At 46.6% G+C, this 18,085-nt stretch overlaps 1 protein-coding gene across 1 annotated transcript in view; it reads left to right on the plus strand.

The window, feature by feature from the left end:
* RPTOR (regulatory associated protein of MTOR complex 1) overlaps nucleotides 1-18,085 on the plus strand; it is a 245,836-nt gene that overhangs the window by 131,835 nt on the left and 95,916 nt on the right. Inside the window, exons 9-10 of the mRNA XM_019515638.1 lie at nucleotides 10,417-10,492; nucleotides 15,814-15,915. Coding sequence (XP_019371183.1) covers nucleotides 10,417-10,492; nucleotides 15,814-15,915 — 178 coding nt within the window. The remainder of the gene's footprint in view (nucleotides 1-10,416; nucleotides 10,493-15,813; nucleotides 15,916-18,085) is intronic.

Here is an 18,085-nt window from a genome sequence, read left to right on the forward strand (position 1 = left end):
GTGTCTACGCCACAGTCCCCCAGCTTCCTAATGAGAATGGGGTGAGAGACAGTATCAAAAGCCTTCCTGAAGTCTAGGAAAACTATATCCACTGCCACCCCTGCATCCAATGATTTAGTGACCTGGTCGTAAAAGGCCACCAGGTTGGTCTGACAGGACCTGCCGCTGATGAACCCGTGCTGGTTGCCCCTGAGCATGCAGTTCCCTGCTGGCCCCTCCTGGATGCGTGCCAGAATAATTTTCTCGAACAGCTTGCCCAGGACCCAGGATTCTGCATCCTTCTTCTCACAGCGGTTGTGGGGTTTGGGTCCACTCCTTCCCTGCCACAGACACAAGTTGGGAAGGGTGCTGACTGGGATGCACTGATGCTCAGCTGGTACTTGGAAACCTAGATGATCCTGGGTAGAGAAGATTGCTTTTCTGCTCAGGGTCATGCCGATCGCCAGACCTGGGGGCTTGAATTTGCCTCCTTGGTCAGATTGGCATGGATGACATGTGGGTTTTTGTTTTCCTCTGTGGCATGGAGCACAGTCCTCTTCCTAGACCCTCCTGAATACATACTAGCCAACTGTGTCCCTATCACTGCTGTGGCTGGGCATTGGCAGTACCCCTGTCTCCCCTGCTTTTACCTGTAGGGCATTAAAGGCTTGTCTTGGTATCTTGGGTACTGTGCCATGGAGTTATAAGTAAGGATTTGAAGTGATGATCTGGGGGATTCATTGGGTTAGCAAGGGACTGGAGGCCTATTAAATACTTTTGCTGTACTCAGTTCTGCTTGCTGAAATATATCCTGATCTAATGCTGACAACTCTGTAAGAGTGCATTGTAATTTACTTTGCATTTCAGAAATGATGAAACGTCATTGAGCAGTCTCATCTCACTGACACCAGAGAAGTATGAAATAGCAATAAAATGTAAAACCCAATCAAGTTAAAGTTTCCTTCTGTTTATTTGTAGTGCACAGGGATTCACCAGATACACAAGCAAACTGTCAAATAGGCTCTTACTTTAAACTGCATGATTAATACACAGCCACTGAACTCTTCCTTTTCTCCACGCTCTTCCCTTGCAGCACATAGTCTCTTCTTAGCTGATGAGGATGTTCTCTTGGACCGTGTTCCTCACAGAAGGGAAAGAAAGGCGAGTGATTTACAGATCATAGTGATAAACACTGAGTGGATTCCCAGCTTCGTACGTGCTGTGCTCTCCTCCCCCTGCCTGCGCCCTTCTGGGAAATGCTGGTCAACTGTGCAGCAAAGCAGCCCTGCAGCACAGCGTGCAGCTCTCCTCTGTAACTGGGAACAGCCGTACAGTCAGGCTAGAGGAAGCAAGAGCATCTCAAGCTTCTCAGAATGCTCTCAGATGCCTGGCTTTCAGGTGAACAGGCTCCAAAAACTGGAGTTCACTGCTCAAGTGTGCGTGTGCATGTGTGAGCGTGTGTGTGTTCACTCCCCCTCCAGCTTGCTTTATGGAGCTGGGTGCCGGAGCCTTGTTAGTTCTGTTGCTGTTTCCTGGCTGATAGAAATCCATAAAGCAGTTGACAGAAGACTGTGGCAGTGCGCTGTTCAGCTGTGAGTGCACCAGAGGGATGCGCATATGCTGTGAAATGTTTTTTCCACTTGACTTGAGCATCACTTTATCTCATGAATAATTATGGCAGTCCCTTTCGAGAAGTTAAATGCAGACCATTTTGTCCTGTATCTTCTGATGTTTGTCTTTGTGTTTCTGCCTCATGACTTTCCCTAGGAAGACCACAGCCGGTCAAAATGTTTTTAACACTATGGATTCCTATTTGAAACCTCTGTCTTTGCACATCTAACCATGCTAATATTGCATGGCACCCCACAGCACCCTTGGAAGGCACCCCAAGGCACCCTAGACTCTGCTCATGCTTTATATCACACAAGGGTTCTGCATAGTTTAACCCACTGCGGGAGTTATCTCTGGTCCAGCAGTGGCACTGGAGGTGACTATATATAGGAGTGTCCATCTCTTCTGTCTTAGTCACCTGTGAATTTGAGAGCCGTGACTAATGAAGTCAACCTTCTCACTGACCTGTTCGGTAGATCCTGATTTTCTGTTCTTAAAATCACCTCTTCCACCCAGAAGATCAAGCAAAAGAGCAAATTTTGATCTGTGGCCAGTTTTCATTTGCAAGTCAGCCAGCATTAGGCTTTACTGACAGGGGACTGAATAGGGTTGTCAGAACACCCAGCTTCTGGGTGGTCGTCATAGAGGACAGTTGGGTTGTCCTCTATTGATACGAAACTCTCTTACGTCCTCTATTTTTCTCTTGAAGAGAAAAGGCATCAGGTTTTGTATCAAGGCAGAACTTATTATATTATATTTCTTCTCTTGAAGAAAAATAGAGGACATAAAGGCGTTGGGTTTCATATCAGTGCAGGGCAGAGTAGCAGAAAACTGGGATGTCCTCTCTGATGGTCACCCTATTCCGCTCCCATCTCTACCAGCCACTGACCTCTTGTGTGACCGTATGCTCATCAGCCCACCTCCCTGTGCTGCTCTTCCTTCCTCCCACCGTTTGTCATGTCAGTTTTGAATGAAGATGGGCAGCACCTAGAGCAAAGGGTCTGGGTTCCTCTGGGGGCTGCCGTCATACAAGTTGTAAAAACATACACTGAGCATCTCTCCATTTCAGTGTCTACAAGCATGTCATCTTTGATACGCAGGACAGGAGAGACCTGCTGTCTTGTCTGTACTACAGTCTTGATGGCAATGGACTGTGGGCAGTAGTGAGCTGTGATCACCAGCCTTGGAAAGGCAACAGTGTATTTAGACGCATTTCCTAGTGTTGCTAGGGCCTATATTAAAAGTCAGACATGCTAATTTTGCTGTGACAGAGCTATGATTTATTCATAATAAAGAGAAATATTGCTCCAGTAAATATACCAAGCACAGAATCCTAGCTGAGAAGGAAACTCCACTATAACATCCCAATTACAGGGGAGGAAACATCTTGAACCTTTGAACATTATTGGGGAATGCTGCAGAAAATCCCAGAAGTCTGCCATGAGGTTTTCTCACTGGTTAATTTAGAAAGGACTCTCCATTTAGCTAACCCAGAAAAATCCTAGCATCTCTGCAGAGCAAAATGCTTGATTTAGGGGGCATTTGGTCACTTACTGCCTTTTGAAGGGTTCATTTAATTCTTGTTTAAATGAAAGCCGTGTGTGAAGTTTTTCACCATGCCACCTTCATGCTGCCATTTCCCATCACGCAGCCTCCCTCCCATCCAGTTTAACAAGAAGCCCAGGGTAGGATCAGCAGGGTCTGGTTACTAAACAAGCTTGAGAGCTGTTGACAGAGAAGGGGAGGGTTGTGCGGTCTTACCAAAATGTTTGCACCCCTAATGTTCACACCTGTTTTTAAAAGTGCATCTGTCTGAGCTGCTTCCTCCTTGTCTCCCCTGAAGCAGGCTTGCCGTGTTTGCAGGATTCCTGTAGAGCAGGCTGAAATTTTCCAATTCAGTCTACTAGGACACATAACTGAGCAATAGCTGCCGAAAAACAAACCTGGCAATAACTTGTTTGACAGAGTTGATACAGATTGGAGGGTTTTAACATGGTGTCAGACACATAACGTGCAATCGAAGACGCTGGTCTCAATGCCTCCAGAGTCCAGATGGCTGCGGCTCCAGGTCTTTTAGCAATCCCCTAGCAAATCAACTCCAGTGTCCAAACAGAGGATGCTTGCTTTGCGGTAGGACGCAGTCTTAATACCAGCTGTTTCCACAGGAAGAGTACACGAGGCTGAGAGAGACGTCAGTAATTCTTTCCCAAAAAATGAGATGCGAGGATTAGAAAGCATTAGACAGTCTGACTGAGCCCAGAAAATTAAAGTTAAATATAATAAGGTCTGCCTTCATGATCTGCCAACTAGTACAGCACATGTGGGTGAAGAAGTACTGAAGTGAGTCTCTGTAATTGTATTTCATTTGTGTTGTTCAAGTATTACTGTAGGCTTCCAACATGGAGCACTTGGTACCGTCGCATAATAAAATGGTCTTTAAGCAAAACTGGAAGCTCTCTGCCTCCTGCTCGTGTTTAACAGCCAGAACTTGGCAGCACCTGGGGGACACAAGCTGAAGGCAGTTAGTAGTGATCAGGAGACATTTTTTAAAAGTTGATTATGTTCCCAGTGTAATGAAATTGGAGTTGGGGTGAAGAGGGGGGAGAGATGGAGTACCAAACATGTTGGGGGAACATGTTTCTTTGAAAGGTCAGACAAAACTGGAGCTAAAATATAAAGCAAGACTCCATGAGCACTGCCCTCCAGGGGGAGAGAGTTAATGACAGAATTCAAGGCGGTCCTTCCCTCATTTAATTTTTAATGTCGGGTCATGGGCAAGTCATGCTTTTTCCCTTCCAGTTTTGGTGTAGGTCCTTAAAGACTTGTATTCCTTCAGAAGAATGGATTGTGTTTTCCAATTGCCATTGTGGGCATCTTGTTGTTTTGATGGATCAGTGCAGGGGGAGGATTGCTTTCCTTCTGCGTGGCCTCCCGGGACATGCTTCATTCCACTGCTCGTGCCATAAAAGCACAAGCACCTTCCTGTCTTGCACAGCTTTCGGCTGAGTCCGTCTTTAGGCTCAGGAGAGGTGTTAAAATGCACCTTTTTTCCCAAACTGCTGGGCGAGCAACAGGACTGGGCACGTCCTTAATGTCTGAAACTGTGAGGATCTCCATGTATCCTCCTAGAGGTGGTTGGAAATGTGCCATCTGGGTCCACAGAAATAGCAGCCAGGTTGAGCAACAACTGCAAATGGGTCAAGTGTGTGAAGGCGACTTCTCAGTTTCGCCCTCCCATCCCAAGCATGTTTGTTTTCTTGAGAGAGATGTGCAAGTACTACCCACGCCGAGTGCGTGAACACTAAGACTTGGGTTTCCAGCAAGGTTAGCACAGGTGAGTTACTTCTAAGTAATCCATTTCCCAGCCTATTGGGTCTGTCCTTGGAAAAACCTCGTGTTCCTGTCCCTGTTCCTGAGATACCTGCATCCTTGGGGGCACCCCATTGAGGTCTCTGTCGGTAGCTGGCCCTTCCTTGGGGCAGGGAGGAGGGGGGAAGATCCTGCAGTCTACTCGGGATTTCACTCCTAGGCTGCGAGTTCTGCAAGTCGGCAGAGCAGGCCGGCCCAGCAGCTCTCATCGTCCGAGTATTCATAGATTCATAGATTCATAGATTAAGGGTCGGAAGGGACCTAGTAGATCTTCTAGCCCGACCCCCCGCCAGGGCGGGAGAACAACAAAAACCCCAAAAAGAGAAATGGGACTCAAACGAGTCCAGCTAGGTGGGCATCCAGCCTCTTCTTAAAGACCCCCAGGGTAGGGGCCAGCACCACTTCCCTTGGAAGTTGGAGTATTGCTTGTCCAGAACAAAAGCGTTGCAGAGAGAGGGGCAGTAAACCCCCTCTCGCCTGCCTGTCTTCCACCTGGAGACCTGGCAGGTCTTGAAGTACTCCGGGTCCTCTCTCCAAGCCTGGCTCACGGCACCATCCATCTCATCCCTGTCGGGTTTTGTTCAAGAGCGAGTTATCACCTCCGAGGTTTGCACTGCTATTTCCTACAGCTTGCCCATATATGTCTATACACTTTTTCCCAAGGGTGGCAGTTGAAACTTCAGATTGCTACCTGCTTATCATGGCACTGGGGATTTGCATTGAATTACCTCTTCTTTGCATTGGTTTCTTCAGGAGGTAATTCTTGTTTAGGTGATGAGCCACGAATACGATCCCTTGCCAGCCCATAAAGATTCATGACTATCCCTGGACCTCCCCAATGCTTTTTTAGTACCATTATATATTTTACCAATCCAGTAGGTTAATATTTGGCATTTTGTTTTCTAAAGAAAGATACAAATAACTTCCAGGTGTTTTTCTGGCAGTTTGGAGTATTATGGCATTGGCTTCAGTCTAAACAGCCTTGCTTCTGGCTTTTTAAAGATAAAGCGGACATTATTTGGGGGGTTTGGGACATTGTAAGTAGTTGAATTGAGCGGAGCCTATGAAACAATTCATGTTAATCGTTAGCTCTCCAGACTGCTATGGGCAGTCATATTAAAATTTGATATTGGTGATTACATTTTTCAGAAAGATTGGATAATATTGGCTGATGTGGCTGCATTGATTTTTAATGATCTGTTTTTAGAAGACTAAAAAGAGATTTGGCTTTAATCTGCTGAAATCTCTTTTTGAGCGCCCTTTAGTTCTTCCTGATAACATTTTTTTAAACCCCCAAGACCTGACCTTGCAGGTTGCTCTGGATGTTTTTATTGAGGTATTAATGCTCCTTACCTGAAATGACTTTGAGGAGCTCAGCATCTTAGGGCTGTGCCTCTACAGTATAATGACCTACACAGTATCCTTTGCAAGCACCAAAAATAAGACTTGAGTCGCTTCCCATTCTGCCCCTACATAATAAAACAGTTTAACAGTACTCACCTCTGCGCATTGGCATCTGCTAGTAACCGAGAGCCTCTTTTAGGAGGCCTCCCCACACCCTTCCAGCCCCTCACAGTTAGAAATATTCATCCTTTTTCTCGAAGTCAAAGTATCTTTATATATTATAATTGCAATAATTGATTCTGCTTCTGCCTCAACCAGGAATAAATATCTCCCTCAACAGCTCTGTATAACCGTTGTGCCTGCAGCCCAGGCATTTATTGAGCATGCGGGAACCATTTATCGCCTATGCTTTGAACTAGGTTTGATTATCTCCTGATTACTTCTTAATTATATTGGCAGCCTATAGTCAAGTGGGAGGTGACTGCCAGTGGAGCAGAGAGGCAGGCCAGGGGCAAATGAAACAAACTGCCTGTTTTGGATCAGGGAAATAAAAGTCTCTTCTAATTTCTTCACCTGAAGTTTGGATATTTTGCTCAGTCACTGTATGTGGCTAATGGAATGGAACCTGCTCTTCCAGTAGCCTTTCTGCTTGATAGTAAAGGAAACGGGTAACTAAAATCCAGCATCTTGATCATTGATAGGCCTGTGCCTGCAAGTGTTCCTCTGTGGAGAAGAATGGCGTAGCTTATTGATTTTAAAACAGTGCGGCCATGAACCATGGAGGAGTGAATGCGTGTGCAGAGTAAATTCGTTCCTGTATTAGAAACCCTCCGGGAGTTCGGTGGTGCAGGATGCGCAAGTTAGCTGCTAATTAAGAAAGACCTGAAATGAATGTATATGGGGGCAGGGCTAGAGAGGTTGGCAGTTAGATGGTGAGGTTGTCTGCCCAAATTCCAGCAGAAAAGTCCTATTTTCTAATGGCACTTTGGGGGCACAAGTCCATTAAAATGGAGTTCAGCTCCAGAGTGAGACACTTCTGAAGACGTTGCCCAAGAAGAACAGCCCGTGCGGCAAATCAGCTCTGTGAGCTGCTGAACCAGTGTGTGGGGGAGGACCAGCAAGCAGCGGTACTGGCCGGGCAAAGTGTTGCGTTGGCCAGGGCTGACCTTACTGTGCTAGATCTACTCACTTCATTTTCAGGGGCATTCACTTTGCTGCTGCCAGGCCTCCAGGAGACTGCGGGATGTCGTTTGAGTAGTTGTTTGATCATTAGCCCCACTGGTAAAGCATGGAAGTTGTATTTCATCCTCATCTTCCTCGAACCTCCAGCTGCTTTTAATGGCATCAGCTCTGCTCTTGTTTCACTTTGCTTGAACACCTTTTTTCCTCTCCTGGTTCCTTCATTTCCTTTCTTGCTTCTCGTTCCCTCCCCACCAAAGCTAACATCCCATGGACCAGACTCCATCGCTTCTTGGTTTCCCTCAGTATCTTATCTCTGGGTCATCTCAGGCCTACTCTATTCCAGGTCTGCCTGCTTCCATCCAAATTAACATCCTAGCTTATCTCTGGTATCAACTTACAATGGACTAAATCTCAGCTCAAGGTAAACACAGCTATAACAGGGTCTTTTATGTCTCCTCCCTCTCCATGCCACCGAAGCCCCTGCCTCACCTGCTGCTTTATCCCTGTGTGCGGTACCACCAATTCTGCTTATTTTTCAGGCCTCAAACCGGGGCTTCCCTTTATGTCCTTGCAACCAGGCAGTATCTAAATCCTGCAGATTCTTTCTCATAGGATATAGCTTTTCCCATCCATCCACGCAGCTGACACTCCTGATTGAGCTCATCATCTTGCATCTCAGTTTCTGCAGCATTCTTCTCTCTGGATATGAAGAATGCAGGGTGGCCCCACTCGCATCCATTCAGAAAGCTGCTGCAAAAATCATTCCCCTAGCCCAATGGGGGCCAACTTTTTGGGCAGTTGTACCACAGATCAGCCCTGCACCCTCCTTGGGTGCCACTCTGATCCCCTTTCCCTGCCTGATCTGCTGCTCTGCTTTCTGCTCCCCACCCTGTCTGTCACTGTGCTCCCTGTTCCCTCCCTGATCTGCCACTTTGCACACACAGAAGCTGCCCTTGCTACTTATGGCACATGTGCCACATGTTGTCTACCCCTGCCTTAGCCCATCACCTTACCTTGCCAGGCCTCTCTTCATACTCCTTGGCTAGTTCCCCTTTCTCATCCCATCAAACCTAAGTAGGGTGTCTTCTGTCTCATGGCCCTCCACAGCCTTATAGCCACTCTGCTTCCCATATCTTATTTGCTTTCATAGAATCATAGTCATAGAAAATTAGAGTTGGAAGGGACCTCAGGAGGTCACATCCAGTCCAGCCCTCCTGCTTAAAGCAGGACCAGCCCCAGCTCCATCAGCCCAGCCAAGGCTTTGTCTAGCTGGGGCTTAAACACCTCCAAGGATGGAGATGCCACCACCTCTCTAGGGAGTTTGTTCCAGTGCTTTACTGCCCTCCTGGTGAGAGAGCTTTTCCTAATATCCAGTTTCAACTTCCCTTGCTGCCACTTGACCTTGGCATTGATCTGCCCATTGTATCAGCCACCATCACCTAGTCCCTTAATTTTTCATCAATAATGTTTTTGCCTCCTGTGCTGCCCCTTGCACCTAGGAGGAACATCCTGTAAATATCTGCAAAAAGATCAGTCCTTCAAAATACTTCTTAAAACTCTTCTTCATGATGATGCCTTCAAGCCAAGCCTTAGGAGGCTGGTGTGCTGAGACCAGTCTGTCGTACTGACTGACACCATCTCATCTTCTTCTACTTCCCTGTCTGTCTGCATGCATGCATGTGTTGTCTTCTGTCTTAGATCGTAAGCTCTGTGCTTGTACAGGGCCTGACATACGAGTGCAGCAGTAATTCAGATTATAAATAATGACAGATTTCTACAATCATGTCACAGCAGAAAACTCAAGAATAAGCAGACATCTTTAACTGTTTTCTTGCATTTTCTCTTGGCTCACTGGCTATGGTGAGCATGGTGTTATTATGGTGACCCAGCATTGGGTCACCTGATTAGCAGAGACCAAATCTGTATGACCATGTTAGCCATGTAAAACCTCAGTTTGGAGTAGGATGAAGGTAGGTCAGGCCACACTTGAAGGGTACAGCTTGCGACAGAATACCTACAATTACAGTCTAGATTGCTGAAACGAAGCCTCACCAGAGACCTATCCACCAGTTGGGGACCCAATTAACAAGACTAACTCTTGGTGTAAGACATTAGTCCGACTAACTTAGAGCAAGCTAACCTTCAGAAGCACGTACTCCGTACCTCCGAGATGGCTGCTTTAGACTGATAGGCAGAAAGTCTAAAAAAGACTGAGGCATGCCCCAGTGCTGGATATTAATGACAGTAATGGGAATCTGCTAATGAGAACAGTGAAGTGCACTTTAGAAGGTGGCCATTATAGCTGAAATGAGAACCAGCTCAGACTCATTTGCTAGTTAAGTAGATTGTTAATATCAATACTTTATGAAGAGTTTGTGTCTGCTGTACTGTGCAAGTACCAGGGGCCAGTTGTATCGTGTAATACAGAGGAACAAGGTTCTAGGACTGTGCGAACACCAGTGGGATTTCCATGTTCTTACCTTGCAAATTGGGCTAGAAATATGCTGCCAACTGCAGGTCTGATACAGTAGGGGAGTTGAAATTCAGGATCCTTTTGCTACCACCCTGCAGCTAATCTGCAATTGAGTTATTATTCTAAAACGTAAAATTCACCCATTATGCCATGTCACATGTGTACCAAAAGACTCCGCATCACATAGCATTTGCCTGCCTTCCAGCTAGCTGAGGGGATTTGGTCTGCATCCAGAGGAAGTACGAACAGCGAGATTTTGTATTGTGCATGATGGTCCCAGGGCCAGGACTGCTTTCAAACCTACTGAACTAAACAGAACTAAAGAGCTATGAGGTATTGATTGAGCCAGGCTGGCAACACAGATTGGTCCATCCCTTTGCATAAGCAGCAGTTCAGGCATCTTGTGTTGGGTGCTGTAATCTCCTAATGAACCCCCTCTCTCTCGCTTCTTTCTTCAGGCAAGCTTGGGATCTCGCAGTTGATATTTGCCTTTCCCAGTTACCAACGATTATAGAGGAAGGAACTGCATTCAGGGTAAGTGATTGAAGACACTGAAATACACTGTGTCCGATTTACGCATGTGACTCAGGCTCTGGCCCGGTGACTCTCCTTTCACCTTGAGTTCTTTCAGTCTTTCACTGACACATGAGGTTTATGAACACGACGGTATATGCAGATGTGGACATCTGTGCTTGTACAGGCACGTGCTGCAGGTGTGTGGTGTGTTATAGCCGGATATGCTGTAAAACTTGATCTAACCAAGATGTCCTCATTAAACAGAGGAAAGGGCTTCTGTCAAATGCCACTCAGCAAGGTTTTAAAAGTCAGTGAAGAAATTGTTGCCAGCAGAAACCTTGTAGGTCCTACACCTGCTTTCAAAAATGTCTGAAAACTCAGTGAGTTGTCTTCAAATAAAGATGAAGTAGATTTGTATTCATACATTTGGGGGTTTTCAGTGCATTTCCTTAACACTGGTAGCTTACTCACAGTGGTCATGTTAGCACGAGTCCTTTTATTTGTTGCAGCTCTTGGCTTATCTTGAGCTGTAGAGTGGTAGAATTTTTAATGTACTATTTGTCCTGAATTTCTTTAGATGGGATAGATTTTGCTTGCTATTTCTTTGACATCTTTTGGATGGAAAGCTTTAAATAATAGCTATTGGAAAGATTCAGTAGCCTGTTTGGTCATAATGTTCTGACAGAGTCTAGGTTGAACTCCATTAAAGTCACTTGAGGAAACTAAATACGGGCTTGCTATATAGAATGACTTCGGCTTCTGGCTTGGCTGTAAATACAGCAGTTTTCAAATTCAAGAAAATAATATACTCTGAGAGGAGGGAAAAACGGGCTCTCCCTGCAAAGATGACCATATTTGGTTGATCTTAACCCCAGTTTGTTTTGTTATTGGAGCCTCCCTTTCCTCCTCTTTTGGAAAAAGATGTAGGTTTTTCGTGCTCTTATTTTTAGTTACCTTTCCCCTTCCTTTACTGTGTCTGATCCAATATGCAAAATAGTTCTGCTTATTTTCCCTATGTACTCCTAGGTTCATAATTTGTAGGTGGTTGACTGAAACATTTATTTTTGATTAGTGATAAATTGATGTCACCTGTATTTAAAAGCAGCATCCAAGAAACTCGCCAGTACCCTGCATCTACTTTGGGTCTCCCAGCATGTTATTTTGGCATCAGTCTCCCTTGGTTGGAAACTCAGAGTGGGAACAGCGGTATCTCCTGTGTTGCATATAGAAGGACGATCTTACTGGCATCCTTTTGAATAGGCCTAAGAGGGACAAGGCTGGGTTCAAGAAGAGCAGAGAAGAGGAGACTGCTGGAGCTCAGAAAACAGAAAAAGGCCTCACTGCGAGTTGAAATATTGCAGACAGAGCGAGAAGGCCTAGCGGTCCATCTCTCATTTTCCAGAGCTAGGATCCTAATGTCAGTTTGTAGGAAAAGCCGTATAACTGCATAGCAAACTCCCTGTCTCGGTAGTTATAGCAGAATCTGATCTTGTTGCTGCAAATTCATCCAGATACATTATGGTGACTGGCTGAATGCCCGGTATAAATTTATGGGGGCAGAGTACTGCATCTGAGTTTGCTAGACTCCTTCTGTGATCGAGCCAGTTCTGAGGGAGTAACTCCAATAACAATATAGGCATTTCTGTGCGCTTTTAAACCAGTTATTCCCACACACACTGAATGACCATTAAAACTGAGACAAGCAAGGAAAAAAACAACTCTCCCATGTCCTGCCTATGGCAGGATGCTTGACTTTCTATACAGCTCGTTTTCCCAGATTCCAGAGCACAGTGTCAAAATCTGTATAGCCTAGCTCTACGATAGGTGGCTGCAGATGAGTGAGGGTCAGCCCAGTGCATGGAATAAAACTGGTATCCATCTCTGCCTCTTGCCAAACCAGTTGTGAGGTTTAAGGTGTGTGTGTGCATGTGGCAGGGAGTGGGTGGTTAAGGGGGATGTTTGTGGGATGGGTGCATGTTAGAACGGTTGCCAGGTCTTGGTCCTTCCACTGTACTTGGCAGCATGTTTGTCAGGATTGTCCCCGGGGGTCAGGTTTTGTGTGTCCAGCCTTGCATAAAAGACTGGGTCTAGTGACAGAGAAAAGGTGGGTCTGAGATTTACATGCCTCTGGGGTAAGAGTGTGGCCTTGAGTATATTCGGTGCCAGCCTCCTGCACGCAAGCAGAATACAACCAGGTTTAGAATAAAGCATCTGCATTTTGCATGAGTTGTTGAGCTGTGTTTTCTCAGGGGGTTGAGAGCTTGGCCCCCAGTTCTACCCGAATGACCAAATACAGTGCAAACACCTCTACCCTGAGAGTGGCTTTCATCCCCCCATTCTCTCTGTGGTCTGTATTTTAAAGGAGAAATGCATGCAATTACCCCTTTCCTGGCCTGCGTCAGATCTGCAGCTCAGCTCTGTCCGTGCACATGTATGTGTATGTGTGTATATGTATGTGTATCCCTGTGTCTGTCTGGGGTTTCTTCTGAGTACGAGCTGCCAGTCGGGCCATATTGTAGCAAGCAGCGTTCTGGTTCCTGGGGTGAGAAGAGAGAAATATCCAAGAAAGCGGCAGACTCGGCACTTCCAACCCAATCTGGATGACCAGAAGTTCAAGCGAGCCATCCTCTGGGATGCAGTTTGGGTCAAGTTTCATTTAAAATTACACATGCCTGAGGCTGTATAAGTTTGTGTGCCTCAGTGAGGAGAAGGGCCTTGCTGTGCCAAATAATTTATCTTTAAGAAGGCCCCCTGTACAGGGCAAAGCTCATCTTTTAGTTTGGGTGGGTGTGGAAGGGGCCTACCTCTACTCTCTGCAGCTTTGACTCGTGGTTGGACTGGGAAGACAGTGAAAGATCCTTGTATCCCTTGTTTTCTAATTGGTGTTTTGCCCTCCACCCTCTGGTTTATACCTGGCAGGAAGACTTGTATATCAGGCCAGGCTGGCGGCTGGCAGCCAGCAGTAATCCTGTAAGAAATGGTTGTTTAATGCAGGGCAGGGGGGAGAAGAGCTACAATTAGTCTTTCAAAACTGGACTGGCAGGGGCCGTAGTCAGCGTCTCGGAAGTAAGGTGTTTTAGGGAGAGCGAGAGGATTACTGAGCTGCCATTTGCTTTTTGGCCACTGTGGGTTTAGATTCCGGTCCAGCCCTGGGTACTCTCTTCTTCAGGGCTGTTTTACTTCAAAAGCATGTTATAAACCACAAGAACCTGACTTCTGAGTACTCACTGTGCTCTTTCCTGGTCTGAGCTGGAAAAGCATGCTTTCCTCCTTGAGCAGACTAGGAGCAGCCTTTGAGGGGGAAGCATGGGGTGGAGGGAGGGAGGTGATTGGCATACGGCAAAAGGAATTTCTTCCAAGGCAACTTAGAACTGGATTCCCTGCCATCTTGGCTGGCAAAGTGTCATTAAACCTTTAGTGTCAAGTCTGGGTTAAAGGCAATGCATTCTGGTGCCAGCGCTTTGCATCTGCCTGGCACCCAAAGGGCGATTACTAACTCCTAGAGAAATAATTGATTTTTTTTGTGCCAAAAGGAAGTCAGGTTGTGGAAGGTGCCAGGAAGCCCTTGCTTTTTAAGCCTCTGTAGGATTTTCTTTCTGGCACTCTGGAGAGTAAATGTCACTTCTGAGATTTTTCAGTTACTTGAAATAAGTATTCTTTAGTAGCCATCGCACGCTCTTGCCCTGTCAGCTCACAATAGGCCTGTCGGGATACACCTGAAGAGTTGTTTGACTGTGTATGATGGAGAGCCTGCTCTATGTGTCCTCCCGTAGGAAGGGGGTGGTGTAGAACGACGACGTGAGTAGGAGTTTGGGGCTAGTTAATACACTTGCTGCTTTGCCACTTAAAATGCATAACTCTGAACCCTGCTGGTGAAGCCATGAGCATAAATGTAATGTCTTATTTGCCTCCTGTTGCTTGTAGTTTGTTCATAGATGAGCTCCGCAATCTGAAGCCAGCTATGCTCACCTCATTCTGATGTGCCCCAAGAACGGCACCTCTCAGTGAATAAACCTGCTAGTTCGACTGCTGATGTGCAGGGCACTGGGAGAGGTCCCCCTGTTCGCAGCACTGCCACAACCTCTTCTGCTGCCCGAGGACTTCAGTACTTTACCTGCCCCTTGTCCCATTGTCCTTTAAACCATTGCTCTATGTCAAGGTTACCGGAGGCCATCACAGTTCTGACACGCTTTCCAAAAGGGCAGTGTAGTTGTTCGGCATACCTGTCAAAGCAACATGGAACGGTTGTTCCAGTAGCCCTGCAGTCTCTCTTGCTGCATTTCAATCAAAAAACACTTTGCTTTATTTTTAAGCCGGTTTATGAATATCTCTGACTTAGAAAAAAACTCCCCCCACATATTTAGATATTTCTGCTCTGCAGAAATTATCCACCGGATAGGATTTATCTCCACATTTCTTCATTCCGGCTGCTCCTGGGCACATTCATCTCTCAAACTCTGGGCAGAGTTCAAGGCATTCAGGACCTCTTGACTTTAGAGATTCATGTAACTGGGAAATGTAGGTTCAGGTACTTTAAATATAGGCTTTTCAATAGTGCTTATCACTGTATTATCTAAATGCATGAGTAAGGGCTGGTGAGTGATAACTGAAAGCAATTATACTTTTTTCTCCAAGCAATGCGACTTCTTCTGGGTTCTGCTGTGCAAGTCTGTTTTAAGCTTATTTTCCTACATTGTTAGGATCTTATCAGCTGAAGTGATGGATTCATTAGAAGTAGTTTCTATTCTAGATTTCTTTTATTGGGTAGATGAAACCCTGGGATACCACAATGATGGGTAGGTAGATGAAAACCTCCCCTGTCATATTCTCTCTCTCACTCAAGTGCTCGCACACACACAGAGGGGAAGCCTACATGCAACCCAAAAATGCACTGCTGAATCACCTGCCCTTTTCCAGGAGATGCTTAAAGCAGCCCAGGGAGGAAGAAAGATGGGCACAGGCACTTTTTATTCTTGCTGGATTATTTTCACCTTGGACTTGGCAAAGGCAGAACCATGTATTACATAAGTGAAACCAACTCTGCAAGGAAGATAAATTAACTGCTGCTCTGTCTATTCTGCCCATGGAAAATGTGCTAACAACATTTCCCCAAAATCTGTTTTGCACAAGATATATTCTTCCCTTCCCCCAGCTGGTTTTCAAGCATATAACTCAGGGGAGGATGGCATATTTCCTGTTCTCTCTTGAGGTGTGAGAGAGCAGGCTTGGAAAAGAATCCTGCTGGGAACAGCACGCGGTTCTGGTGGTTAACTGATGCCAAAAACCATGGTCTCGCTTGGTCGGGGGGTAAACTCACTGCAGTATTCTTGCCCCAACAGCACAGCCCGTTCTTTGCTGAGCAGCTGACGGCGTTCCAGGTGTGGCTGACAATGGGCGTGGAGAATCGCAACCCTCCCGAACAGCTCCCAATCGTTTTGCAGGTGAGGCGCCTTGGCACGGGGCAGGCTGTGAGCTAAGCTGGCTGGCGTGGCTGCGACTTGTGGGCACTCAGCCATGAGCTGACTCCGTGTGTGTGTTTTTGCGCATGTCTTTTCCCTGCCTGCTGGGTGCCGTGCTCTTGGCCAGATGGTGTTTGGGTAAATAAATTACATGGACTCATTGAAAACTAATTGGAGTTGATTGTGTATTTGTTAGACCTCTGCTGATAAAGACACAATGCTCTCCTCTCCCCAGCACTACCCCTTCAGTTAAGCATCAGTTCAGGCTGTGGCATGCTAGACAGTTAGCAGCATCAGGCATCTCGCCCCCTCCAATTTAACTGTGAATTGGCAAAGCTATTTCACAGAATGGGGCACTTGTTTTGTTGCTTCCTCTTCTATCTGCCCAACTTTCCTGCCAGTTCTGTGGGGCTGGGACTTTGTTATCTCTCTGCATTTGGAAAGCAGGCACAACCATGAGCAAGGTAATAAGTGAACGGCTCCTGGATCTGCTCCTTGTCAGGGAAGGCCTGGACTGGTAGAGCAATAGAAGTGTTCCCCTGCTGCTGGGACCACATGGGCACAAACCTGGCTGGAAGGAATGCAGAGCAGTGCGTCGCCCTGCTTGAAGCAGCCTGGTTTGCTATCTGAAAAAAGAACAGTTAATTTGGGTGAGCCCAGGACCTCCGGAGCTCTCTTTCATGGCAAGGCAGTGGATAAATATGACAGCAGCCCACCTGTGCCCCAAAGGCATGTTGGGCGCTGAGAAGTGTAAACCCTTCCCAAGGGACCTTTGGCTGGTGGTATCTGAGAGAGAGCCCTCCCACTTGAAGGATTACGGTTCCATTCTTCTACCAGTACAAGGGCATCTGTTTTCCTTTCCCATAATGAAAAAGGATTCCTCTTCCTTCTTGTAGTCACTAGCCTGCCTTGCGACTTGACAGCGTCATCAATCTTCACAAGACCAAATCTTAATTTCTCTGGGCCTCCGAAGTCTGCAAGATCAGTAGGATAAATAGATGAGCAGTTTATCTCTGTCACTGCCATCGGAGAAGGCAGGTTTTCCCTTTGGCGCCAAGTCCACTGCCTCACGCTGAATTAGCCGGCACCAGAAGGCTCTGCCAGGAATTAACCTTGCAGCAGCATTGCGCTCTCATCTAGGTCAGGAATCTGTGTCCATCTTCACAGGGTGGGAGTGGGCAGGATCAACGTGGCCAGTGTCCGCATGATGCAGAAGCGCGAGGGTTAATGTGCCAGCAGAATGCTTTATAAATGGGAATTGATATTTGAGTAGGAGTGGGTCAGGGAGCAAGAACGATGCATTCCTCAACTCTCTTCGAGTGCCTTGTTGCCCACAGCTTATGGGCCTCTCAGCTGCACCCTCCTGCCTAAGAGCAGCATGTTGCTGGTACTTTTGCTTTAGATGCATCCCTGGAGGGAGAAGGGCATTTGTGTGCCAGGGGCATGGTGCCAGCTATGCTGAGGACAGCGAAGCAGCCCTTTTGTAAATGGCCTTTTATTGACTTCAGAAAAATGCAGTCCATTTAGAAGCCCTGCTCTCTCGGGAAAGGTCTGACAAAGGAGACTCCTGGTGCTGAGACAGGAGAGAGGAGGATTGTGTGAAAGAGAGAAGTTAGCATGTTCAGTCTGAGAGTCTGAAACAAACCTGAACCTTGGGCCTTGCTGGGGCATCCAGGCAGTGTCCAGCCCTTGCAGCCAGTAATAACACTTCTTCGCTGGGGCAGAATGGAGAGAGGCTTTGTTTCAGTCGGTGCTTCCCTGTCAGAATGGTCCCCAGAACCCATGTGAAGATTCAAGCTCATACCTGATTTCTTTCAGGGCTATGTGATGGCTGTAACATGAAGCAAGCACTGAGAAGCTTTGCCACAGGGTTTCTAAATGCACGTACTCTTTACTTAAAATGTGAGACAGGAGAGGGAATGGGTCTCAGCAGAGGAATAAACCCTACACCCATTGCCAGCACTCGGTTACCTCTCCTCCAGAGCAGTCTTGGGGCTTAAGTCAGGTTCCTCTAAGTGTCTAGGATCCTTCATGGCTTCTTTCCTTTCGTGGAGCCTTTTCCCATCTGTTGTAGGTCTGTTTGCAGCCTATTCGTCCCTTCTAGCATGCCCACATCCCCCCACATCTTAGTGTCATCAGCAAATTTGAACAG

Source organism: Gavialis gangeticus, unplaced genomic scaffold, assembly GCF_001723915.1.
Source record: "Gavialis gangeticus isolate Ggan-Ray unplaced genomic scaffold, GavGan_comp1, whole genome shotgun sequence".
NCBI lineage: Eukaryota > Metazoa > Chordata > Crocodylia > Gavialidae > Gavialis > Gavialis gangeticus.